The sequence below is a fragment of the Pseudochaenichthys georgianus genome, unplaced genomic scaffold (genome assembly GCF_902827115.2).
Source record: "Pseudochaenichthys georgianus unplaced genomic scaffold, fPseGeo1.2 scaffold_180_arrow_ctg1, whole genome shotgun sequence".
Taxonomy (NCBI): Eukaryota; Metazoa; Chordata; class Actinopteri; order Perciformes; family Channichthyidae; genus Pseudochaenichthys; species Pseudochaenichthys georgianus.
Genome location: NW_027262575.1, coordinates 430,001 through 457,329, shown reverse-complemented (window position 1 = coordinate 457,329; position 27,329 = coordinate 430,001). Strand labels below are relative to the sequence as shown.

Genomic DNA, 27,329 nt, shown 5'->3' with positions numbered 1-27,329 from the left:
GCACGTATGGTAAGAAATCCGTACATTTCATTTCATAATACTTATTTTGTTTTGGGGGTTTCATCGGGTCGGTTCAACCCTCCCGAATGATACTTCCTGCACAACGGGGCCTAATCGCCAAAATCACCATTACATTCATTTTTGTATCTCGGCAATAAATATGTATTCTTACATCAAAACCATCTCTCCTGATTGAAATGAAGCTCGGGAGAGACCGTCAACACTCTTCATTTACTATTTCCATGTAACTACTCTCTCTCCTCTCAATAAGTGATCAGGGGCGTCACTCTCCAGCTTAACCAATCACTTCGCTCTATTCCCAAGAGCCTATCATAGCGCTCTGCTAAACCTTTTAAATCTGCTCTCCCCCCTCCGACAGCTGTCATTTCAGGTGAATCAAAGCAACTCTCCTCCAACCCTTTTCATCTCCTGTCCCTCTGAATCCAGGGCCAAGCTAAGCCACTCCTCTTCAGACCGACCCAACTATCCTTCACCACCACCAGTGTCTAGACCCCAGGGGGGGTTCATCGGATCGGTCCTGCCCTCCCGAATGATACTTCCTGCACAACGGGGCCTAATCGCCAAAATCACCATTACATTAATTTGTGTATCTCTGCAATAAATATGTATTCTTACATCAAAACCGTCTCTCCTGATTGAACGGAGGACATATTGTTTATCCTGTTTTATTTTTTAATAATATGATTTGTTGATTACAGTGTTCTGAATATCTTATTGTGTGTCTACCATAGAACTTCTGGAGGTAATTATATTCTTGATGTTTATATGCATACAGTTAACTCTTTTTTTAATAACAGTTTCAACTTTAGTGCAATGCCTTGTTTATACAACTAAATATATAAGTAAATCTAATCTCATCTAAATAAACGTAAATAAAAAGTATTTTATTTCTGCTTCATCTGATTTAAGGAATAATCCTAAAATTCCATCTCAACTCTGAATGAGCTGATTGTAATCTGCTGCAAAACACAAACAATATGCAGGAATGTGAGTCTGTTTCAAAGGCATTTTTCTTTTAGTTCGGTTTGATGATATAAACAGAACAGAATAAAACTAGAAACATCGTAAATATTCTCTATATTAAGTCATTGGTTCTTCTTTTAGACCAGAACAGACTCATAACTCAACAGGAACTATCAAAAACATCCCAATGGAAGTTTAAAGTCACAACATTTCATTAACCAAAATCAAAGTGGTTATAGTATAAATCAGAAAAGTAGTATGACAAAAACATTAAACATATTACAAACTTCTGTTGATAAAGATGGAGTTTATATGCAAGGATGTATGTGTAAATTCATGTATGAATATTGTCAAACAGAGTATATACAACCAGACAGATTTTTCTCTTGTGAATTGTCGTAGGACTAATTAATTGTCCTCTTTTTTTGTTGCACATGCAGAGTCTCCAGGGTTGTCCTCAGTCTCTGGTTGTAAATGTCTCTCTGGATCTGAGTTCCTGGCTGGCTCTGGTCCTCCAAAGTCCTCTCCTTCAGCTTCTGTTTCCATGTGTTCAGCTGAGATGCTGGCTGGAGGCTCTGCCTCTCTGTTCTCCTCAGTTTGAGTTTGATGAAGCTGTGGGGACTGATGACCAACACACTTATGGCTTTTGACCTTATGACTCCAGGTGAATCTTTTGTCACAAAGACTACAGCTGTATGGTTTCTCTCCTGTGTGGATTCTAATGTGGCACTTTAAACTTCCTTTCACTGCAAACGATTTCTTACAAATTGAGCAGATGTATGGTTTCTCTCCTGTGTGGATTCTCATATGCAGATTTAAATATCCTTTCCATGCAAATGTTTTTTCACAGACTGAGCAGCTGAATGGTTTCTCTCCTGCACTACGTCTTGGATCACTGACGGGGTCTTGTTTATTTCTCTGAGAGTTTGAACCTGGTCTTCTGGTCTTCTTCCAATCAGCCCTGTCTTCAGTATAAGGTTTAGAAGAGTCTCCAGGGTTGTCCTCAGTCTCTGGTTGTAAATGTCTCTCTGGATCTGAGTTCCTGGCTGGTTCTGGTCCTCCACAGTCCTCTCCACCAGCTTTTGTTTCCATGTGTTCAGCTGAGCTGCTGGCTGGAGGCTCTGCCTCTCTGTTCTCCTCACTTTGAGTTTGATGAAGCTGTGAGGACTGACGACCAACACACTTATGGGTTTTGACCAGATAGCTCTGTGTGAATCTTTTGTTACAATCACTGCAGCTGTATGGTTTCTCTCCTGTGTGGACTCTCATGTGTCTATTTAAATCTCCACTCTGTGTAAAATATTTCTTACAAAATGAGCAGCTGTATGGTTTCTCTCCTGTGTGGTTTCTCACGTGGTGCTTTAAACTTCTTCTATGTGAAAAATATTTCTTACAGACTGAGCAGCTGAATGGTTTCTCTCCTGCACTAAGTCTTAAATCACTGACAGGGTCTTGTTTATTTCTCTGAGAGTTTGAACCTGATTCTCTGGTCTCCTTCCAATCAGCACTGTCTTCAGTGTCAGGTTCAGAAGAGTCTCCAGGGTTTTCCTCAGTCTCTGGTTGTAAATGTCTCTCTGGATCTGAGTTCCTGGCTGGTTCTGGTCCTCCACAGTCCTCTCCATCAGCTTCTGTTTCCAGGTGTTCAGTTTGTCTTTGATGAAGCTGAGAGGACTGAGGTTTCTCTTCATCACCTTCACTCTTCACAGGGACAGGAGTGAATGTGAACTTGGTGATATCAGCCTCTTCCAGCCCTTGAAGCTGCTCTCCCTCCTGACTGATCCAGAGTTCCTCCTGCTCCTCTTTAATGTGTGGGGGGGGCTCTGGGTCCTCCTGGTCCAGACTGGAGCTCCACTCCTGCTGCTCAGGGGGAACCTCTTCTTTAACCACCACCAGCTGCTGGACGTCTGCAGGAAACACATATTTAGAGAAACTAAAGTATTACAATTTAAAATGTAATGACCATTACCAACATTAACATTTCAAATGCTTGCCTATCATTTAGCTAAGTCCCGCCCCCTTCGTATGTCTCAATTGTCTTTCAATTACACCTTGTTTCCAGATGCTCTGGAGAGTTCCAGGAAAACAGGTGAGTTAGTACTGTAGCTGATATAAAAGGAAGTTACACTGCTTAGTTTGGACAGGGAGAGCATGGGGGCGACGTTTCTCTTTTTCTGTTTGCAGATATGAGTTTCTACATGTAGGTTTGTGTAATTCATGATCAAGTTAGTTATCAGGGTTAGATCTGCATTTACTGGCTGTATGAGCTGATGGTGCATTTTAGCGATTGTTTTTAAGGTAAAAGGGCGCTGCTATTGCAGAGCTCGCTGTGCCCTTCAATGCACACGTAGCAAATAGGTAGGAATGGAGGAGCCAAATCTCAAATCCTCACTTTAGTTTCTTAAATTCTCAAAAATCCACTCTTTTTCTCAAAATGTTGAAGTTGGAGTAATGAGGCTAATGTTAAAAGTCAAAGTTACTTTAGTTGTTGCATTAAAATATCAAACACTGAGACCAGTGTCAGTGTAAGCTGACTGCCACTCGTCCACCGGCAGACATCGATCCCCTATTGATGTACAATTAAATAAACTTAACACTAAGTAAGGAAATCTGTGTTTGGTAGATTATTTCTTTGTCGTAACAATGCTTCTTGGCAATACATCTGATAACGTTGGAAAGCCTGTTTTCTTGCCGGAGAGTGGCTGCTGTTTGGCATTGGCAGAGGAGATTGGTCACATTTTTCATGGACGCACCCCACATACTCAGTTATTGTTGTTACGAGGTGATAAAGAGAGAGTGGGTAAAGAGAGTGAAGAACGAGGGGACAGACCTGCTCTGTGGATCTGAAGCTGAGGCTGTAAAACAGCGTCCAGTAGTTTCCGGTGTCTCTCGTTCTCCTGTTTTGAACGAGACAGTTCCTCCTCGTACTCTGCTATCGTTCTTTCAAACAGAACAAAGATGTCTTCAGCAGCCGCAGTGAGTCGCTGCTTCACCAACGAGAGCAGCACAACACTCATGTTTACTAAATCACCACTTCCTGTTCAACACACTGTTTCTCTGAAGCTTCAGTCTCTGTTCAACACACTGTTTCTCTGAAGCTTCCTGAGCTGCTGTTCAGCTGGACAGCAGGAAGCAGAGGTTTGGGAGGATGTTGTTTAGATTTCTTCAGCACCACGGGGGGTCCTGTGTGGATGGCAGCTCCTTCCTCAGCAGATCCAGTTCTCTAGAATTGTCCTAATAAAAGAGAAAAAGAAACAAATTAATCTTATTAACAAATGATGATTGCAAAAATTATGACCATGACCATCACTAAAGGATTATTTAAAATTCCGTACTGTTTTGTTTTTTTAAAAATATCTAGATCTATAAAAAAACATGTGCAAGTGTTTACAGACCACCCTTTGTAGCCATGGGTACAAAGGGACATTAGTTACACTGTAAAAATAAAACGTTTTTTGGTAACACTTTATATTAAAAAGGTACACAAATTAACCATCAACTAGTTTATTAACATGCATATTAGCAGTATGTTGGCTCTTTATTAGTCATTATAAAACACTTATTAATGCCTTATTCTAGATGACCATATTCTACAAGTAATAAGCCATTAGTTGAGAGTTATTCCTCAATAACCCTCTAATTAGTGCTTATTTATTGCAAGTAAGGAAGTTGTTGTACATGAGTTTTGGTCTCAATATGCGCTGCTCAATATGGGCCTAATAAGGCAGTAGTACCACAAGAATAGTAATTCTCCCATAATAACACTTAACAAATATGATCTCTTCTTATGTAACAACACATGAAACTATAAGTGTTAATTGTGTCTATCTAAGAATATGTTTCCTATTTGAAAGTGAAGTCTTGTTCATGACCAATAAGCTAGTAGTTTGACTCTAATTGACCTGAACATGTTCCCTATTCTAAAGTCGCCTCCTCTTCACACTTTGTAAATACATGATAGCACACAACTACTGAAAGTAACCTCAACAGTCCATGAACAAAGTAGGCCCACGTTGAAGTATCTGTTTTATTAATGAACCACTGAAGAGAGGTTCAGACACATCCCAACACATGTCAAGTTTCTCCAAGGCTGAGAACATAATGCAGCCTGTACGTTTTAATAAAAACAGATTTCCTTTCACAGAGTTTATGTGTTTGTGATCATATTGTGATACAACAGGTGTACTGTTCTCTCTGTGTGTTGTCCTGTCTCAGTGAGAACGTAGATTAAACAGCCAGCCAAACTCTTTTGAGAGCCAGGGAATGAGCAGCCATGCTCCTTTATTGACTTGTTTGCAGTCCACTGACATTCAAACGGAGTGAAACTATACAAAAAGAAGTTACAAGGCACTTAATGATCTCATACATGCAAGTGTAACACACACATATTAACACATGGGACCACTAAACAAGTAAATATAGCTAATGCTAGCTGTGCAATAAGCTTGTGTGTACAGGCCATGGATGTATAATAAGAACGGTACAGGCTAGTATGGCTAACGCAAATGCTAGCACGAATGCTAACGCAAATGCGAGCGCGAATGCTAGCGCGAATGCTAACGCAAATGCTAGCGCGAATGCTAACGCATTTTCTCATTGTGTTTAAACCATTTAAACATCTCCAAATGTCATCACATAAACACAATACATGTTACTAATCTTTACAGTGTAAGGCTTACACTTACAGTCATTGCTTTCGGACGGAATTTACCCTTTTACTCTTCAGGTTGCAAAGGGAAAATTAGTAGCAGTCTACTCATTGATGTCTACTGCCATGCTATTCAGTTCACTTTCTCCTACTTCCTGTACCCGGTTTCCTGTCTAACCTTCAGTACACATTTTACAAATATATAAATGTGCAAATATGAAACATACAGGTCAATATCACCTTGCTATTGGTAGCTGAACTGTCAATACAGTTCAGCTGTGTTCGTCTGTAAAGCCGTTGTGTCCTTGGGCAAGACACTCCACCTGAACTTGCTCCTGTGGGTATTGTCCACAGTGACCATTGCATGTATACAAAATATGTGTAATGTGTATCTGTAAAAGCGCTTTAATAAATGCAAGGAATTATTATCATTATTAATTAATTATTAATACCCCAACACATATTCTTAGATATAAATACCTAATTTTGAATTATTTAGACACAATTAACACTTATAGTTTCATGTCTTGTCTTCAAGTCTTATTATGGTATAATTACTATTCTTGTGGTACTGCTGCCTTATTAGGCCCATATTGAGCAGTGCATATTAAGACCAAAACTCATGTACAACAACTTCCTTACTTGCAATAAATAAGCACTAATTAGAGGGTTATTGTGTTATTTTTCTACATCCAACTCACAGGTTTATCATTACTTTGAGAAAAAAGATTGTAATTTTCCCCTTTTAGAAGTGTAGTTACAGTAATTTGTTCTGGGAATGTCATTTTCGAGCCTGAGACCTGAAAAACAGGGATGGGGTCTAACAGGTTAATCGTGCTATTTTAAAAAAGGCCTATATTATGGGTCTCAGATATATACAAATATATAAAAACATGTCTATGATGTTTTTGCTCAAAATACAAACAGATGAATGCACTTTAGACATCCCTCAAATCCCTCTATTCCAGCCCTTTACTTACAGCGCCCATCGTACAGGGCAAATGAAAAGTGTAACTGGGGTGACAAGGGTGTTACATTTACTTAATTATGAATATTGTTACATCAAGGCCGAAAAGTAGGATGAGCACCAACGGTCAAAAATGTTTTTTCCCTCCCAGAGCAGCACCCCCCCCCCCCAGATCTGGCGCCCTAGTAGGGCTGCTCAATTAAATCGTATTTTAAATCGCGATTACGACTTGCAACGAATACAACATAATCAAAATAAAACAATTTTTTTTTTTTTTTCCAGTTGAATTATACTTAAAGTTCAGGGTAATCAACTGTTAAAAACATATTGTTCACATTTTTTTTCAAAATTATCTTTTAAATTGACAAACATCATATGTGTAATTCGTGGCACAATTCAAACGGGATTGAAAGATAATCTTTCTCTCTCCATTGACTTCAATACATAATTTTTCTGGAATAAGGTCCCATGGAGCTCCCCGGAAAGGGGGGGACTTTGCCTCGCTATACCAGCACAACGGGGTCTCTCCTGATTGAAAGTTAAACCCAATAGGCCTACGCACATTCATCAGCTATTAAAGTAGACTAAGTTAAACCCATACCTGCCAACCCTACCGATTTGGGCGGTAGTCTACCGCTTTTGACATGTTTCTACCGCCTACCGACTTAGCTGGCTTTCCCTACCGATTTTCAATCTTCCCAAACTATAACAAATAAAAATGACACTACATGGGCCCTTTCTCATTTCGTCAAATCCCCCCCCTCGACTCCTCCGGTAGTGACCCGGAAATTAATTTCAGCACGCCATGTTGAAGGATCTAATTTCTCTAAATGCACGTCGAGGACCGAGCATCGAGCGTCGAGGAGGCTCTCTGGAGGAGCGCTAACCGAGGATACACTGATGGTTCCTCCACGGCTCCTTCGTGGATGCATTTCTGGGAACAGAGATGTTTCAAAGAGTCGTGACGCACGGCCGGACTTATCTCAGCCAATGACAGCTCTGCATGCATCCCCTGGATATTATTTTTCATCACAACGTGATGTTTCCAGTGAGAACAGCTGTGAGGTCCGTGCAGAAAGCAGAGCAGTGTGTAAAATGTATATCACTCAGTATAACAGACCTACTCTCTTTATTTGCTTTAGTTTAGTAGATATCTACAAACAAAGAGTCCAGATGTTTCTAAGACCATTGAGTGCTTCACATAATAATATACACAACGGCTGTAGCCTGATATGCTTTAGGAGCTGTAGGTGTGTGTGGTACAGTGTGTGTGGTACAGTGTGTAGGTGTGTGTGTGGTACAGTGTGTAGGTGTGTGTGTGGTACAGTGTGTAGGTGTGTGTGTGGTACAGTGTGTAGGTGTGTGTGTGGTACAGTGTGTAGGTGTGTGTGGTACAGTGTGTAGGTGTGTGGACAGTGTGTGTGTGTGTGTGTGTGTGTGTGTGTGTGTGTGTGTGTGTGTGTGTGTGTGTGTGTGCGTGTGTGTGGTGCAGTGTGTGTGTGTGTGTGTGGTACAGTGTGTAGGTGTGTGTGTGGTACAGTGTGTAGGTGTGTGGTGCAGTGTGTAGGTGTGTGTGGTACAGTGTGTAGGTGTGTGTGTGGTACAGTGTGTAGGTGTGTGTGTGGTACAGTGTGTAGGTGGTACAGTGTGTAGGTGTGTGTGGTACAGTGTGTAGGTGTGTGTGTGGTACAGTGTGCAGGTGTGGTACAGTGTGTAGGTGTGTGTGTGGTACAGTGTGTAGGTGTGTGTGGTACAGTGTGTAGGTGTGTGTGTGTGTGTGTGTGTGGTACAGTGTGTAGGTGTGTGTGTGGTACAGTGTGTAGGTGTGTGTGTGGTACAGTGTGTAGTACAGTGTGTAGGTGTGTGTGTGTGTGTGTGTGTGTGTGTGTGTGTGGTACAGTGTGTAGGTGTGTGTGTGGTACAGTGTGTAGGTGTGTGTGTGGTACAGTGTGTAGGTGTGTGTGTGGTACAGTGTGTAGATGCAGCGGACAGACAGGTCTCAGTTGGTTTGGTGTCCTCTGCTTACTTGTAAATAAAACTTTTGGCCCGTAATTTATTTTCCTCATTTCAGCGACCAGAGAGAGGGGGGGGGATATATCCTGTCTCTGATAGTGTTACGTTATTATGAGAGTGCTCTGTTTGATTCTGAAATGGTATATATTTATATAAGTGTGTGTGTATGTGTATGTGTATGTGTATGTGTATGTGTGTGTGTGTGTGTGTGTGTGTGTGTGTGTGTGTGTGTGTGTGTGTCCGTCCTCATCCTCATCTGTAGCCTGTTATTGTCTCATTACACCGCACTGTGAATGAATCAAAGTAAATATCAGTGGTCATGAACACATCTGTCCATCAGACAGAAGCTGTGCCTTCTGTCATCATTAATGGACGTCTCTTTAAAATGACCGCTCAGAGGAGAGGAGTTCTCCTTTCTCTCACCGCCTGCTGCTTCCCCTCCTCTCTCCTCGGTTCCCCTCCTCGGCTCCCCTCCTCTCTCCTCCGCTCGCATCTCCTGTGGGCGGGACTAAGTCTCGAGGAGGGGAGTTGGAGAAATGAGAAAGGGCCAAAGACACTGGACTCGACTTTTGGCGGACACCGATTGCAGCGTGTCTGTGATCGCATCATACAAACAGTCCTCTGTGGTTCTGAAAGAGAAACAACGTGCAGACCGGGGGTAACCGGGGTAACGCTGCCTTTCCTCTGCACCCCCGGGGCTGATGGGTAATCACTCGCAAATTAAGGGAACAGAGACGAGGCATTTGAGTCATGCAGGATTTCCCCGTTAATATCAGTGTCTCGAAAACACATGTTGGCGACTGCAAGACATCGAGTGTTTGGTCTTTTCCTGAAGCATCCTTCACCTACAGTGTCTCAACTGGAAGAGGACCACAAACACACAACAAATATAATACATTTTGAGATTTGGGGATATTTATCTCCCATTCTTTCACTTTTTATGACATTTCAACACCAAACATGTCGTTAATGTCTCTGTTTAGTGAACTACAGCAATCTGAAAGCCTGTACATTATGTATTTAAACCAGATACTCACATGTATCAGTTACTCCTGACGTTCTCTCTGAGACCGGACCGACATTTTGTTTGTTTCCTCGTCACCGAAGCGCATTGCATCCTGGGATACGGTGGGCTGCGAGGAAGAGGACTCTTCAAATCCGGGAAAAGAAGAAGGCCGCTTTCCCTCCCCCCTCTCCTCTGTCTGTCCCAGAATCAGAAGTCCTTTATTGGCCTCACAGAGGGACATTAACATGGTTACAGCAACAGTGGAGATAGATGCTGCTCCCAGACCGTAGTGGAGGAATACAGGGGAGGACTCTCTGCAGTCTTCCCGGACTGCAGCACCAGGCTTCGGCTTCAATAACCCACTCTGAAATGAGGCAGACAGGCAGGCTGTTCCTTGGGAGGCCGCTGTGTTTCCTCAGGACTTTGTTATACAGCTAACTGGAGACAGACTAATCACTGCTGCTACTCCCGCTCTCTTCCGGACACACTACGCTCGCTCACTCTCGCTCTACACATGCACGCGCCACACCTCCCTCTCTCTCTTAAAGGGATAGGCGACCCCACTCGGCATGACCCTGCTATGATAGATAGATAGATAGATAGATAGATAGATAGATAGATAGATAGATAGATAGATATTCCCATAGCACTCAGTAGTAATGATTTTATGTGCTTTTTTAACGATACAATTGTTACTCTTAGACACAAAGTTAATGACCTCTTGCCTTTGACCAGTATAGTGTTATCAACAGCTCCCGGAAACGTAAGTTCTAATATTACACTAGATAGTAAACTAGAATGCTTTTCAGCCATAAACCTTGAACAATTAAATTCAATGATTCTCTCTTCTAAACCATCAACGTGCATGTTAGACCCAATTCCAACTAAGCTGTTGAAGGAAGTTTTTCCATTAATTAGCACTTCTTTATTAAATATTATGAATATGTCTTTATTACCAGGCTATGTTCCACAATCATTCAAAGTAGCAGTGATAAAACCGCTTCTTAAAAAGCACAACCTCGATCCAGAGGTTTTAGCCAACTATAGACCTTTTCTAATCTTCCGTTCCTCTCAAAAAGTCTTGAGAAAGCGGTCGCAAAACAGCTGTGTGATTACTTAAAAAACAATGATTTATTTGAAGATTTTCAGTCTGGCTTTAGAACACATAATAGCACAGAGACAGCTCTGGCTAAAGTCACAAATGACATTCTAATAGCCTCAGACAAGGGACTTGTCTCTATTCTTGTCTTGCTGGATCTCAGTGCTGCATTTGATGCTATCGACCATGATATCCTATTGCAAAGACTAGAGCACTTAGTTGGCATACAGGGAACTGCTTTAGGCTGGTTTAGGTCCTATCTATCTGAACGCTCTCAGTTTGTACGTGTTAACGATGAATCTTCCACGCAAACCAAAGTTAGCCATGGAGTGCCACAGGGCTCAGTGCTCGGACCTATTTTGTTCACATTATATATGCTTCCGTTAGGCAATATTATAAGGAATCATTCTGTAAACTTTCATTGTTATGCGGATGATACTCAACTATATTTATCAATCAAGCCTGATGAAATTAATCATCTAAATAAAATTCAAGACTGCCTTAAGGACTTAAAAACGTGGATGACCTTAAACTTTTTCATGTTAAACACGACCCAAAAAAAAAGTTATTGTACTTGGCCCGAAGAATCTACGAAACAAATTATCTAAAGATATACTAACTATGGATGGCATTAATTTGGCCTCCAGTGAGACTGTAAGGAATCTTGGTGTTATATTTGATCAGGATTTATCCTTTAACGCCCACATAAAATCAATTTCAAGGACCGCCTACTTCCATCTACGTAACATTGCAAAAATCAGGCATATCTTGCCTCAAAACGATGCAGAGAAACTAGTCCATGCATTTGTTACTTCTAGGCTGGATTATTGTAACTCTTTATTATCAGGGAGTACCAAGAAGTCAGTCAAGTGGCTTCAGCTGATTCAAAATGCTGCAGCTCGTGTACTAACCAGAGTTAGGAAAAGGGACCACATTACTCCTGTTCTGGCTGCCTTACACTGGCTCCCTATAGAACACAGGATAGAATTTAAAGTTCTTCTTCTCGCCTACAAAGCCCTTAATGGGCAGGCGCCATCTTACCTTAAAGAACTCATTATAGCCTACTGGCCTACTAGGGCATTGCGTTTCAAGAATGCAGGGTTGTTGGTTGTTCCTAGAGTCTCTAAAAGTACAATGGGAGCCAGAGCCTTTTCTTATCAAGCTCCACATTTGTGGAATCAGCTTCCAGTTTGTGTTCGGGCGGCAGACACCCTATCCGTTTTTAAGAGTGCGCTGAAGACCTTCCTTTTTGATAAAGCTTATAGTTAGGGCTGATTAGATTCAGCCCCTAGTTTTGCTGATATAGGCTTAGTTTGTCGGGGGACATCTTACTTCTTCCTTCTCTCTGTCTCTACCTGTGTACTCTCATGTTCCGATTAACCCAGCTTCCCCAAATGTCTTTCTTTTTGGTGTCTATATACGCCGGGATCCGGAGTCATGGATGATCCTGCGGTCCTGTGTCCTGGATCGCGAGCCCTGGATCTTGAGTCGTGGCTGTGGTCCTGGATCATAGGTCCTGGATGGATATCCTCGTGGATTCATCTTCCTATTATACACACATGCATTTCCAAACATCTGGACTACCTATGTTGCAAATGTATTATCTTTTCAATTTACACACGGCATCTATTGCACGTCTGTCCGTCCTGGAGAGGGATCCCTCCTCTGTTGCTCTCCCTGAGGTTTCTCCCATTTTTCCCTTTAAACTGGGTTTTCTTTGGAAGTTTTTCCTTGTACGATGTGAGGGTCTAAGGACAGAGGTTCTAAGGACAGAGGGTCTAAGGACAGAGGGTCTGAGGACAGAGGGTATAAGGACAGAGGGTCTGAGGACAAAGGGTCTAAGGACAGAGGGTGTCGTATTGTCATACTGATATTCTGTACACACTGTGAAGACCACTGAGACAAATGTAACATTTGTGATATTGGGCTATATAAATAAACATTGATTGATTGATAGATAGATGGATAGATAGATAGATAGATAGATAGATAGATAGATAGATAGATAGATAGATAGATAGATAGATAGATAGATAGACAGACACCATAGATCACAATAGTTTACTGACAAACAGGAACGGTATGGCATCAGAGGGGTGGGATAGACTGGGTGTGAGATTATGTAAGCAACAGACAACAATTTGTTGAAATTGGTGAACATAATTCAGAATATATGAACATAACTTGTGGAGTACCTCCGGGGTCTGTGTTGGGTCCAAAGCTGTTCATAATATACATCCACGACATTTGCAGAGTATCAAATATATTTAAATCTATTTTATTTTGCAGATGACACTTATTTTTTGTTCTGGTGACAATTTGAAAGAGCCAGTGGCGACTGGTCGTTAGGGGCACAGCACAGCCCCACCTAGTGTTATTACATTCAGAGACAGTAATATTGTAATGTAACGTAGCCTATTACTTAAAAAAGACAGTAATAAGTAATGTACTGTATTACATGTTGGAAGTGACTTGCCCAACACTGAGATGATCCAGTCATCTCGATGCTGCTTGCGGGCTGTGAATAAACAACTTGTGTTTTACTTGTAAGCTGTCTGAAGGTATGGACGCTATCAGAGCTACTATACATCACATTAATAACGATGTACAAATGAAAGTCGGACACAAATATATAATTTAAATGATTTATTCAAGTTTGCAATATTTTGAACAGGCATCCACACAGTCACCTACTTTGTAATGTTCGATACCTCCCTGTAAGCGTCACGATATCCACCTCTCACCCACAACCTCACATACGAGTACTGAATGTGCATCAAAGTGATCTTAGGAAGGCAGATATAGCAAAAGATGAACGGAAACGACAAACGAGGCGATCGACATGGTAAGTCAGTCAACAATGGGTCCTCCATGTACACGCCCCGGATTCCTATGACGAAAATAATAGAATGTCGCCAGTTGTCATGACTCAAGTTATACTGCAACACCGGCTAACATGGGGTTTAATGTAGCTGAGTTACTTTCTAAAATGCGGAGCCGGGCTTCTATGGCTATGATTCCCGCCTCCAACCTAACAACTGTAGCCTACTCTCTCTTTAACATCTACATGCTACCACTGGCTCAGATAATGAAAAACAACAACATAAGTTACCATAGCTATGTGGATGACACACAAATCTACGTAATAATTTCACCAGGAGACTATTCTCCAGTTAAAACACTGAGTAAGTGCATTGAACAAATCAATGACTGGATGTGTCATAACTTTCTCCAATTAAACAAAGACTGAGGTAATGGTTTTTGGAGCCAAGGCAGAACGTTTAAAAGTTAGCGCTGAGCTTCAGTCTGATAACTGATAATAAGATGAGAAAAGCAGAATATGCAGCTGCCATTTTCCACATGGAAAAGAGAAAGGGAGCTTAGCTGTTTTCAAACTGGTTCATGTGTCACTTAGTTTACTGAACCGTGATGAATGAAAGAAATGAGTGAGGTAGTGGTTTACTGAAGTTACAAAGACATTACTATATGAGTAACAGGTCAGTGTAAACACAAGCTTCTGTCAATTATGGATCATTCAAACTATATACAAATATGTAATAAAGTTCTAAAACAAGTAGTCGGTATATTCCTTGATAGCTTTTGGAGAAGGTTGTTTTTAAGTTTACTAAAGTCTATCGTTTCAACTGTTTCACTTTATAAAAAGGAACAGGTGAGTAGAGCATTATTGAGTTTCTTATTCTGTCAGTAAATTATCCAAATGAAATGTTTATCATTATTTTAGTCAACCCTAAACAAATTGATTGTACCTTTTAATAATGACCTTACATGGTCGGCAAAGTTAAAATAACTTCAGAAAATCAAATCTGTTCTGAGAAAAAACTAATAAATGTTTAAAGATAGGAACTTGCCATCCCATTGAAAAACAGTCCGTAGAGATTTAAAGGCGTAGTTGTAGTTCAGTCCAACGTTTCATTTGGATTCATTTCGCCAACAGGCAACTATTTTCATAAAGAATATATATATTTTTCAAAGTCAACTTTATTGTCAATCTTACTCAATTTGTGTTTATAGACAGAGATCAAAAAGACGTTTCCAACAATCCCAAATACGAAAAATTAAATTATGCAATTTACAGATATGTATACAAATATATATATCCTATATACACCATCATGTATAATGATGGTGTATGATGTAGAAGGAAGTGTGGTAGATAACAAGTAAATATAGAGTTACATACAGATCCATGTTACAGCAAAAGATGGAATAACTAAGAAGCACGCAGTATAATAATAATTACATGCAACAATTAAATAACTGCTCAGCATCTCCACCACAATCCTAATCTGCTGTGTCCTGTTTTCCTCCCCTCTGCATAACACCCATCACACATACGGAACACAACGCAGAGTCTGAGGGTGTTAAGAGTATGTTTATTTAAATGTCCTCCTCTCTACTGGCCAACACAGGGAGCATATGCTGGGTGAAGAAGTTCTCCAGGAGGAGGAGATTTCCATGCCATGCAGGGTCTTTGGGGATGGGGATGATGATCGCCTCCTTCTGGTCCACACAACATAGTAGCAGAGACTCCGGTCTGTGATGTGCAGCTGCCCTTGGACCTGGTGCCAGTGTGGGTGATTCTCCTTGAGAACATAAGACCCACCCTCCTCACGGAGACAGAAGGATGGTAACTGGACTGCCTCCGCGATGGTCATGTTCCTCTGGCTGTGTGGACACTTCACCTCCAGCAGGGCAGATGGCTACACAAGTCCATCGGGTGATCCTCCCAAAACACCTGACTCACTCACAAAGAGACCAGACTCGAACACTGTCACCCGATAGGCCTCCACAAAAGCCTTCACCCCTTCGGCCTCGTTTACAACCCCCCAGTTGACAGCCATGACTCCGTCCACGTTGTACCCTCGCGCATGGAGTGGATGAAAGTCCCGACCGCAGCACAGCACCAAAATTGCTGGCTGTCAACCTGCCCCGCCTGTGTAACTGCCACTGAGGATTTGTCCGCTGTTCTACGGTGGCTGTCTGGATGGCAGCTTGCTGGTCTGCTCAGTCGCATTGAGGCAAGAATTGCCTCAAGCCCCCGACCCCCATGCTCCTTCACCAGCTCCGGCACGGTGACAATGGCCTGATGTTGAGGCCGCGGCTCTGGCTCAGGTGAAGCCATGCCATGCCACACTGTGCGCCCCTCAGTGCAGACCTGAACCAGTCTACATCTTCAGTGGCGATGTCTCTGGCCAGTGGATTGTATGTCTCCTCTCGCTGTTGGTAAAGTTGAGACACCGGCTGGACTACTTTTGAAGTGCCAGGCTTCCTCCACTGGCACTCCACATCCGTGGAGCTGATCTGCCACATGGCACATATTGTCAATGCTGCAGCGTGGCTGCATTTGTACATCCCCCGTGCACAATCACAGACAGCGCTCTGCATCGCGCCATCGTCTCCCATGCAGATCTGTAAACATAAAGTAAGTACCATTTTTTAGCATGCTATAATAGATTGAATGAGCAATCATACAAGGATGGTCCGGATCTGGGGGTGGGAGGGTTTATTTTCCCACAGTTTTGTCCTCTTGTCTGATTGTTGTTATCGTTTGTTTTTTCTGTATTTTTTGTAATGTGTGTTGTACTGGTTGTGATTGTACATTGTATTTTTCTAAATGTGTATGAATACATTTTTGAAAAACATTTGATCAACAAAAAAAAGGAATTGGTCAGGATCTAGACTCTGTGTAGTTTATTAATTAATCAACGCTCTCTACATTAGGAAAACACATACCAGTGTACCAGAGGGAGTCACACACAGCTGTGCCTAGATAACCAAACAAATTGACAAGATAACCAAAATCCTTGAATCTACACGAAGCACATAAACTCAAATGACACAACGAGATGTAAAAGGAGATCACACATACAGTATAGTCGATACAAAACTGGCCGCTTCAATCTAAAGAGCAACTAAAACAAAACACGGGAGTGTATCTTGTTCTTAACTAATGTTATCCACAGCATACACAGAGACGTGATTTTCACCTCGTTTTATACTTTTCGCCTCATTCTGAAAGAAACAGGTGAAATTTGCTAACGTGACGGCCATCTTTGTGATGGTGACGCGTATTGTGCGAGACCAGAGACCTGTAGTTCACTGAGCGGTTTCACACACAAAAATGTGTAACTTCACAGTTTTACGACACATTTAATTTTTTTGACTTGCAAAATATTATTTTAAATTGACAAACATCATACGTGTCATTCGTGGCACAATTCAAACGGGATCAAAAGATAACCTTTCTCTCTCCATTGACTTCAATGTATAATTTTCCGCTTCCGAGGTCCCATGGAGGCTCCCGGAAGGGGAGGGACTTCGCCTCTCTATAGTGAGGGTCAGAGCCATTTAATAGAAGAGTTACGACATCTCCGTTCACTCCAATGGACCACTTTTTTACAGCAATGGCGGATCGTGGAGCCTCTCAATCGTTCCCCGGAAGTTAGCGCCAAGGCTGGCAGAGCTGTGGAGTTGCAGCATAATACACCGTTCGTGACGGACTTTTAAAGGTAAGAAGAAGTGTAAAGATTTATATTGCGGATATTATCAGTACATCTGATTCAAATGAACATGTGTATTAAAGGATGTCAGTGGATTATCCCTAAATTAGTAGATTTAGGGAACGTTTACAGATAACAGATTAAGCTAGCATACCGAAGCAAGTTAGCAACACACGTTGAACAGCCTTTTAATTGTAAATTCCGTTCTCTTAATGTCATTTCGTCCAACATGTTGAATTAGAGAAGAGGGGCTTCTGAACGGGATTGTATGCGGGGGTGGAGGGAGTTAAATATTAGATAAATATAACTTTGGTGCGTGTAAGAGTGAGTGTTTTTAGCAGAGCCATATTGTGTCCTTGTGATTCTGTTGATTATTACCTGTCTGTATAATGTTGCAGCTCAGCTGATTCTGGATTGATGGCAAAGGGAGAGGGACTTAAGTGAGAGTGAAAACACAAGGTACGTTTAATACTACTGTTTTATATAAGTAAACACCTTATCTCCCCAAGGCATTTCCCATCCAATAGGTGTGCTATATAGGTGTGTATAACCCTTTCTCCTGTCTGTTACTCCCTCTCTCAGCACAAGAACCAGAGGGGGGTTCAATGGAGCCTGAATACCTGCACTGAGACCCTCACCCTGCACCCTGAGTCTCAACTCTCAGTGTTTTTCAAGCCTTTCCCTGTTTTTTTGTATTAAACAAAACATTAAGCTTTCCCAATGGTGTGGTTTTCGTTTTGTGAAAAAGTGCAAATGCAGTGTTTGTATATAATTACATCACTATTCTTACAAAAATGACTTATAGGAAGAAGGGACACACTAAGAATATAAATAAAGGTGTTTCAGGAGAAATAAACCGGTTTCTCTCCGCAGCTCCATGTCTGTGTATCTTAAAGGTTTAGGTATTGTCCAAGGGGAAATCATAGCCGCTTTTATTTTGAAGTCCTTTGCACCGGAAGTGATGATCCCGCTCTGGGAACCAGATCGCGTCTCGTGGGTTCTCTCTCTACATCCATGGTTCTCTCTCAGTGTTCCTGAGGAAGTGTGTGTGAGCAGCTGATCCATCGTCTGTGTGTCTGGATGAACCTCTGACTTTGTGCTCTTTCTTCTGAAGCCTTTAGCTCGGACTCTAGAAGCTAGCTTAGCATGCTAACTTAGCATGCTAGCTGGTAACACGCTAGCAACACAGAGTGAGAGAGACAGAAAGTGGTGATTTAGTAAACATGAGTGTTGTGCTGCTCTCGTTGGTGAAGCAGCGACTCACTGAGGCTGCTGAAGACATCTTTGTTCTGTTTGAAAGAACGATAGCAGAGTACGAGGAGGAACTGTCTCGTTCAAAACAGGAGAACGAGAGACACCGGAAACTACTGGACGCTGTTTTACAGCCTCAGCTTCAGATCCACAGAGCAGGTCTGTTCCCTCTTTATTCACTCTCTCTTTATTAGACTCTTTACTAAATCTCTCTTTATTGTTCTTCTTCGGTTGGCAACCAACACATGGGTGCGTTACCGCCACCTACTGGACAGGAGTGTGGAGCAGTAGATTGGCAGGAAAATTAAAAATAATCCTAACTTCTTTCTCTAATTCCAGTCGTTTTTAAGAATGTTTTCAGCAGTTTAAAGACTTCCTCTGATGTCCCCAGCAGATTCCCCACAGTAATTCTGGCAATTCTGTGAGTGTCTGGTTTAGTGTACTTTACTTGACATTGATGCTACCTTGTACTTCTTCTCCACTACAGTTCAGAGGTACATGGTGTACTTCTACTCCACTACATGTATTGAATACCTTTAGTTACTTCACATATGTGGATGAATGATGTGAAATCTAATCAAGTGTTAAATCAGACTTTAGTTCCACCTGGAGTAAATCCACAAGCTACCCTGCAGTAGGGCTGCCCCTAATAAAATATGTATTTCGGTTTTATTTGCAGCATTCATTTTGTTATTCTACAGTATTGTTGTTTAATTTTGTTAATGTATATGCATTGTGTTTGTTACTTTTGTTGCAGTTGTGTATGTCTTCAGTATCATTTGGCTTGGCTTTCTATTTTTTATGGACATGCTTTTATTTTGAAGGAGAGTTAGCGCTGTTGACAGGATGTTGTTGTTGCTATGGAAACAATGTGACGGAGATTAACGGAGAAAAGTCATATCTACATATAGGGATGGGTATCGTTGGGATTTTATCGATACCGGTACTGCTCATCATTTTTTTTATAGCCAATCAGATGTCTCCTTCATTCTAAGCCAATCACATGAGCACGCCCCCACGAGGATAAGATTACTTCATATACGCATTTTGCGCAGTCCGGTCAGCTTGCTAAACAGAGGGCGGAGCTTCAGGTGATCATGCAGAGCAGCGTGTCTCCGCCAGACTCAGCAGCTGATCTGATCTCTCTCTTGCGTCCGGTTACACTTCACTCGCGGTTATGTCCATATCGATCAGACCCAGCTCTCCTGATCGGCCTTTATAGAGAGCACCGATCAAACTATTAAGAGTGAATATGGGCCGATAATGACCGGCGGGGCTCCCCCCCGTTGACAGTTCACTGTCGAGCACTGGCTTCGTAGTGCACTGATCGATTAGGCTAAGCTAACCTGTAGCTGCTCCCTCCACACTCACAACAACTTCATACTGAAGACATGAATAAAGCAGCTGTATTCGCCATACAGGAAACACACATTTAAAACGGGTTTGCCTGCAGTTTTTGTGTACACTGCATTCATCAATGGTTCGGGAAGTGGTGCTGTACCTTAATAATATAAAGACTTGTATTTGCGTGCATTTCCTGTTCGGAAAGTGGCGCTGTACTGAGAGTGGAGGTGTCCTGAGATTAGCGCCTGCAGGCTCCATGGAGCTGTCAGCTCCGGACTGCGCAAAATGCGTACATGAAGTGTCATGAACGCAAGAAATTAGGGGTGCACCGAATGGGAAATTCTTGGCCGAAACCGATACCGAAAATAGGAAACAGTTGGCCGAAAACCGAATGCCGAAAGGCCGAAAATGATTAATAGAAATATATATATATATATATATATATATATATATATATATATATAATGTATACATTTTTTACCAATGTTGTTCAGCTACCTGATTATGGAAATAGACATGATTATGGCAAAACATAACTTAAATAATAATCACTATTATGGGTCCATAAAACATTTATTCAGCACTTTTGAACATTTGTACATTTATTTTCTCTGTAGGATAATAACTACAACAAAGTGCATTCAGAACAAAGCCAAGGGGCTTTAAAACAGCATAAACATCTAGGCCAGTAGGCCTACAACAAAATAGTGTCAACAACAACAACAACAACAAATGCACCTATAAGTGCATGCATACAAATGTGCAAACTGGATAAATCCACATGAATGTAACTATAGTATTTACAAATGAAAGCTTATGATAAGCCTATGATAAGCCAGCCTTGTCTACTTATTAAGGAAACGTGGGAGGTTCTTTTTAATGAACAGTAGCTTCTCTGCTTTATCAGCCATGAGTCTGTTCCTCTTCTCATCAAGCACATGAGAGGCAGCGCTGAACAGTCTCTCGCTGTCAGTGCTTGTGCATGGAGCACTCAAATACTTGCGTGCCACCTTGGCCAGGTCAGGAAAGCGGTCTTGTTTGTTTCTCCAGTGTCCAAGAGGGTTCTCGCTTCTGGGGATGGGTACTTCTGAGAGATAATCATCTAACTGTTGAGCGGTTGAGCTTGTCACCAGCCTGGCATTTGAGAGGTTTGAGAGAATAAGATTGTATTTAAAATAGGGACAGTGCATAATGAACATTTAGTCAAATGTATATTTACGCATGCCAGATCACTTGGCAGACAAATAAAATCATCTGACATGTCAAAAGAAATTACAACATTAAGAGCATATTACATAGCAGCACATACAGTACTAATAAATATCACATTCAGTAGCACATAGTACAGTAAGTAACCAAGTCAGAACAGAGTAGCCTACCTATTTGGGGTAGTATTCTCTTCCATGATCTCGTTGAACATATCAGACAACGAGGGTGGTTGCCCCCTCTCCTCCTCCTCCTCTGCTGTAGACAGACGAGCCCTTTTTTCTGTGGTCTGCGTCACGTCTCCTGTGCTGTGCGCAGCAGCCTCCTCTCGTGGGTTCTCCTTATCCAACACAGCCTGGATCATGTCTCGTGCGCTTTGCTTTTTCCCCGCATCAAAATAATTGTCTTTATATCGCGGGTCAAGTACAGTCGCGATACAGTACAGGGGATCAGAGTAGATATCAGCAAAACGTGTGTTGACAGACTCCAAGAGTGTGTCGGGGTGCTGGGAAGGACTTTTTTTTTCTGTGCGCTGGTGATTTCATCATACTCCGTATGTTGGTCCGGGTGTTTAGATTTCAGGTGATGGAGTAATCCCGAAGTGCTGAAAGTCTTTGAAGTTACACCCCCTCGAGAAATGTCAGCTGAACACGTTTTGCAAATCGCAATCCGCGACTCTTTATCTGATATTGTGAAGTATCTCCAAGCGGCAGACATGTTGACTGTGAGCCAGCCGTGAGCATGGTCCCTGCCTCGCCGCGTCACCGCGTCTTTATTACGTCATCACAACAACACGTTAGGTTGCCTGTTCTGACATTCGGTGATATTTTTTCGGTGATATTTTTTCGGTGCTAAAACCCTTTCGGCTTTCGGCCTTTTTAACCATTTTCGGCCGATAATTTTCGGTGGCCGAATTTTCGGTCCATCCCTACAAGAAATCTACCCTCGTGGGGGCGCGCTGATGTGATTGGCTTAGAATTGAGGAGACATCTGATTGGCTATAGATAGAAATAATTACAAGTACGAATCGGCTGACCGTCAGGGGAGTCTCAAAAAACCCACACACGAATGCACAGCGATCCGTGCACAGGAAGCAGGTTGTGTTTGCAGGTGCAGAGGTTTTAAACGGAAAACAAATATGTGAGGATCAAAAATACATATGTGAAACTTTTTTCTGTATTTGGATTTTATTTACATGAATATGAAACGGAACACATTTGTGTGTGCATTGAAAAACACAAGTGTGGATCCGGAAATACAAGTTTGAATCCTTCTGTGCGCATGTGTGTATTATGAGACTGTTCTGAGCCCATACGTTCCTGTCTATTCTTCCGACGAACTCAAAGTAATGGGCATACCTCCACCCCTAGAAAGTTATCGCTGACTCAGCCATGTTTATGCAGCACTGCACGTGGAGATGTGGATGCGCAGATTACGTACATATAAACCTGTGGCGGAAACCCCTCTTGTCTGTCAGTGTGATTATGACTGATTTTAGAAAGTAACAAAGTAACGTGTGTCGGGGCAATGTTAGTAACTGTAGTGTGATTACTGAATTATAAAAGTAGCGCGTTACACTACTCCTACCGAAAAAAGTAATGTTATTACAGTAACGCGTTACACCCAACTCTGGTGGCAAGTACTTCCGGCATCTGCCACAGAAGCCACTACTCAGTGGCATATTAACAAAATTCCTTTACCAAAGTCTTTATATATTTTGTTGGAGGATGGCGGGACCTACGATTTTCATTGCCATAAGACATAGCTGTGCACATGATAATATAACTATTTTAATGTACTGGTTTAAACTGAACCTTCCACCCTTGATTGATTTCCATCCTATCTTTGGCGGAGCCCAGCGGCGAGACGCTTCTGGGACACTCCTGAGCCGTAACACGGCGCGTCAGGTGGAATATCACCCATTGACTAGAGTGGCCGCGATCCTAGCGGACGCCATGGCGCAGCCGTAACGCGACGCAGACGGACTCGGTGGAATCGAGGGGTTAGACAAAGTCTCTTAGCAACACGACCTCCAATCAGCATTCGGCCGGCCGGTGAAAGGTCCCTCCCTACTCTGTCGCTATCATACGTCATTTGTTTTTGTTTTGGCTACCCGCTGCAGTGGAAATGCGCCATTAGTTAGGATCTCAACGGTTGGGTTTGTGTTTAGCAGCTGAATCCATTTCAGAAGGGTTTCTCCAAACCCGAATCTTGGAAGTACTTCAAAAAGAGAAGTCCATTCAATCCTATCAAATGCTTGACACGCATCCACTGGAAGCATTGCTGTGTCCTTCGTGTTATGTTTCTCATGTAGTATATTTAAAACTCTTCTGATGTTGTGAAATCTCCCTCGTTGATCATCAACAATTAATTGAGGGAGATATTTATCCAATCGTCCAGAAAGAGCTTTGCAAAGTATTTTTGTATCGCATCCCATTAAGCTAATTGGTCTGTATGAGCGTTCTGTTGGTGGCTTGTTTGGTTTTAATATTAAAGTTATCATAGCTAATCTCAATGAATCTGGGAGCGCTCCTTTGACAAAAGATTCTTCATATCGAGAAGCGGCTTTACAAGTTGTTTTTTAAATGTTTTATAAAACTCTATGGGACCCGTCTGATCAGCTTTAGCACTGTTGATATTCCCTATAGCTTCATAAAGGTTGACTAGTGTCAATTAGGGCTGTGCATCTTCATTGGTCTCACGATTCAATTCGATATCCCGATGCATCACGATTCATACCAATGCTTTGCATCCTCAATTTTTTATATTACTGCACATGGCTTCTTTTTCATCAATGCATACATGCAGTAAATACATATGAACTCCCTTTTTATTATTTAGAAAGTGCTTCAGAAATCAATAACATAAATGTCTTGACATTAATTTATAAACCAAAATAAATCGATTGCATAGCTCTAGCCTCCCTAACCAGTATCTGTGTGTGAAGTTGTTCCATCCTCAAAAACAAAAAGCTAATGCTTCTGCAGTCGAGCTGCAGCTTCTAGCCACGGCCTTCTGTTAAAGAAAGGACACTGAAGGTCCTGAATGTGGCATCACTAACATGACTTGAGTCTAAACACAGCAGACAACAGGAGTATTTACAACAGCATATCAACCTGATGTACAGCCTGTCGGTGCAGCTCAGGGTCGTCTGTGTTACTGAGCAGAGATATCATTGCAGTATCATCAGAGCACTTCAGGATGACTTGATTTGGTGTGTTGGTACGACAATCATCGTGTAGAGAGTAGGGATGTCCCGATCACCTTTTTTTGCTTCCGATCATTTGATTTTGACAATCTGCCGATACCGATTTTTCCCGATCCGATCTTTAGGCAATGCATTAAGAGAAAAAAAAGGTAACAGATAACGGCTGGTCATCCAACGCGATGCATTGGCTGTGATGGCAGATGACAGGGTTTTGTTAACCTTCACAAGTTGCTCTCGACTGGTGAGGAAAGCGCATACCAGTAACTCAGGTATGGATTTACTTCCATTTTTGACTCCAAGATGTCAGCTTGTGTTGAATGCTGATGAGAAGTCTAGGATGAGAGCTCTTGCATAGGTGTTGCGTTTATCTAAATGTTTAGTGTTTGGTACGGAAGACCACAGCGTCTTCCGTACCACACCCTTGCTTATAGGCACATTGGTAGGATCCAGTTTGTCCTGTGTTGTACTGATAAGAAATCGGAGCAGAATTCTTTCTAGTGATGTGATAATCCCTGATGTGAGGGCTATTGGTCTGTAGTCCTTATGTTCTTTTGGGCAGCGGTTTGATGTGTGAAGTGTCCCATGGCAGAGGGATGGTGTCAATGGAAGCCTGAAAGATGGGTTGCCTCACTGGAGCCGGCTCAGTAGCAACGCTTCTCAGCAGAAAACCGCTGCACCCATCTGGCCCAGCCGCTGTCTTGGTGTTGGTGCACTGAAAGGTTTTTCTGACCTCTTCGACACTGATGGTCATTTTGTCAGAGGAAGCAGGTATTATGGTTTCGAGCATTTCAGTGCACTTTGCAGAATTATCCAGTGACTCGAAACGGGTAAAGAACGTGTTTAGTTCGTTAGCAAAACAAAATTCATTGTTCGTCACAATAGGTTTAGCTGAGGATGACATTCCTGTCATGGTGTCTCATACCTTTTGGGGGTTTTTGGCTTTAAAAGCATTTTCCAAAAGCTCTCTGTGTGCCAGTTTTGATTCCCTCAATTTGACTTTCAGTTATTTCTCTGTCTGTTTCAGTGCTCCATATAGTCTTTGTTTTTGAAAGCTATTTTCCTGGTCTTTATAACGGTTTTAATTTCCTTAGTCACATAAGATTTATTATTTGGATAGATTTGTATTTCTTTAGTGGGAACAACTAGTTCTACACAGAAGTTAATATAGTCATTGGTAACAGTAGTTATTTCATCTATTGAACCTTCCTGGAAAATGTCCCGGTCTGTCCAATCAGAACAGGCGTTCAACTGTTCCCTACTTTCATTTGTCCATATCCTTATTACTTTATTTTCCGGTTGACTTCTCTTCAGTTTGGTCTTATACACTGGTTTCATATTCACAACATTATGATCAGAGTTCAGTATTGGTGTCTGTATTTAGTCACAGAGGCTCCTTTATCATTAACAAAGCATTTGTCCAGGATATTGTCTTTTCTGGTGTGATCCTTAACATACTGTTGGAACCTAGGTAACACAGTCTCTAGGCGACATTGGTTCATGTCCCCGAGCACTATTGCCGGTGCATCGAGGTGGCTGAGTTGCAGCTCGTGAACACGGTCAGCGATGGAGCCGGCCGCCAGTGACGCTCTGCCGCTGGGAGGCACGTAACAACAAACAGTAAAATACACCCGAATTCTCTGGGTAGATAGAAGGGTCTTAACGTTATACCGAGAATTTCTACCTTGGGATCACAGGTTTTACATTTGACTGAGTGTGATTGGCACCACAGATCATTGATATACACACAAATACCGCCTCCTCTGGTTTTCCCCGAGTTCGCGTCCCTGTCTGCTCGAACAAGGGTTAATCCGGGTACTTCAATTTGAGATTCAGGCATCGTAGATTGTAGCCAACTTTCCGTGAAACATAATAAAGAGGCCTTGAGAAATTCATGACAGTACCTTGTGTGTGTCCTTAGTGTGTCCACTTTGTTGCTCAATGAGCGCAGGTTTGTGAGAATGATGGATGGAAGTGGTGGCCGGCTGAATCTCCGCCGTAGGCGATTTCGAACGCCTCCCCTCCTTCCTCGTCTCTTTTTCCTGATGTGTCTAAGCAGCTCCCGAGGGATGTCATCCAATAACGAAGAACACAGGGGGCTTGGTGTATTCGTAGGAGGCCGATCGCATTGTAGTTCCAGCATAGCCTCGCGGCTGTAGCAGCGAAGAGGCCGGGGCTCCTCGCCATACCTGTTAGTGTTGTGACTCAGGTGTGTTTTGAAAAGTTGACCAGACATGGTCTGCAGAAGGCAAAAGTAATCCACAGGATCAAAAGCATGGTCTCTCAAAAATGATGTTTCATACAGACAAACAACGTTTAGACAATAATTAGCCCAAAAACAAACAAACAAAACACAAGACGGACGGAGCAACTGAGACGCGGTGCGCAGCCGAGCAGCGCACTTCACGCAACCGGAAACCAAAATGAGCCCTTTGCACCAGATGAAATCATCCTGACTGCAATACGATACTGAACAGCTTGAACACTGTACCTGCATCTCTGGGGTGCTGCATCGGAGCATTTCGTTTTTAATGTTGTCTGGGCCACAAGCTTTCCTTGGCCGGAGAGATTGTGTCAACTCTTCCCAAGTCATTGGGAAATCAAGAGGGTTTTGGTTGTCTTTAATAGTTTCTTCTAATGTTTGGAGTTGTTCTTTTGTAATACATTGATCTGAATTCATTTGATTTATGTCTTTGTACACATTTTCTAAATGTTCTCTCCAGATGTCACCGTTTTGGATGGGTAATGCTTGTGGTTGTTTTGTGTTGAAGTTGTTCCACAGATCCCAGAATTGATTTTGATCAATGGCTTTCTCAATATCTTCACGTTTCATGTGGGTATCATTTTGTTTCTTGTTCCTTATTGTACATTTATATTTGTTTAAAACGTCATCGTATCTAATGCGTAAGGCTGGGTTGTTTGGTTGCCGATGTTTTTCATTTGCTATTTTTCTCAGGTCTTTGCTGATGGTCTTGCATTCCTGGCCAAACCATTTGTCAGTGTTTTGCCTTTTAACAGGCTTCTGCTTTTGCTTTATAAGGTCAGCTTTAATAGCTGCCTTGTGAAATATCATATTGATATAATCAAT

At 42.1% G+C, this 27,329-nt stretch overlaps 3 protein-coding genes across 3 annotated transcripts in view; 2 read left to right on the top strand and 1 right to left on the bottom strand.

The window, feature by feature from the left end:
* Positions 1-27,329, top strand: part of LOC117441582 (zinc finger protein 271-like) — a 450,813-nt gene that overhangs the window by 167,603 nt on the left and 255,881 nt on the right. The window lies entirely within an intron of this gene.
* On the bottom strand, positions 984-10,096 carry LOC117441569 (zinc finger protein 883-like). The gene is made up of 3 exons (XM_071202258.1): positions 9,647-10,096; positions 3,812-4,215; positions 984-2,888 (listed from the first exon to the last, which is right to left on the bottom strand). The coding sequence occupies exons 2-3, from the start codon at positions 3,996-3,998 to the stop codon at positions 1,393-1,395; spliced, it is 1,683 nt and encodes a 560-aa protein (XP_071058359.1). The 5' UTR covers positions 3,999-4,215; positions 9,647-10,096; the 3' UTR covers positions 984-1,392.
* The window catches only part of LOC117441587 (zinc finger and SCAN domain-containing protein 31-like), an 18,121-nt gene continuing 8,972 nt past the window's right edge, over positions 18,181-27,329 (top strand). Inside the window, exon 1 of the mRNA XM_034077653.2 lies at positions 18,181-18,645. Within this exon, the coding sequence (XP_033933544.1) occupies positions 18,459-18,645 (187 nt within the window). The 5' untranslated portion in view covers positions 18,181-18,458. The remainder of the gene's footprint in view (positions 18,646-27,329) is intronic.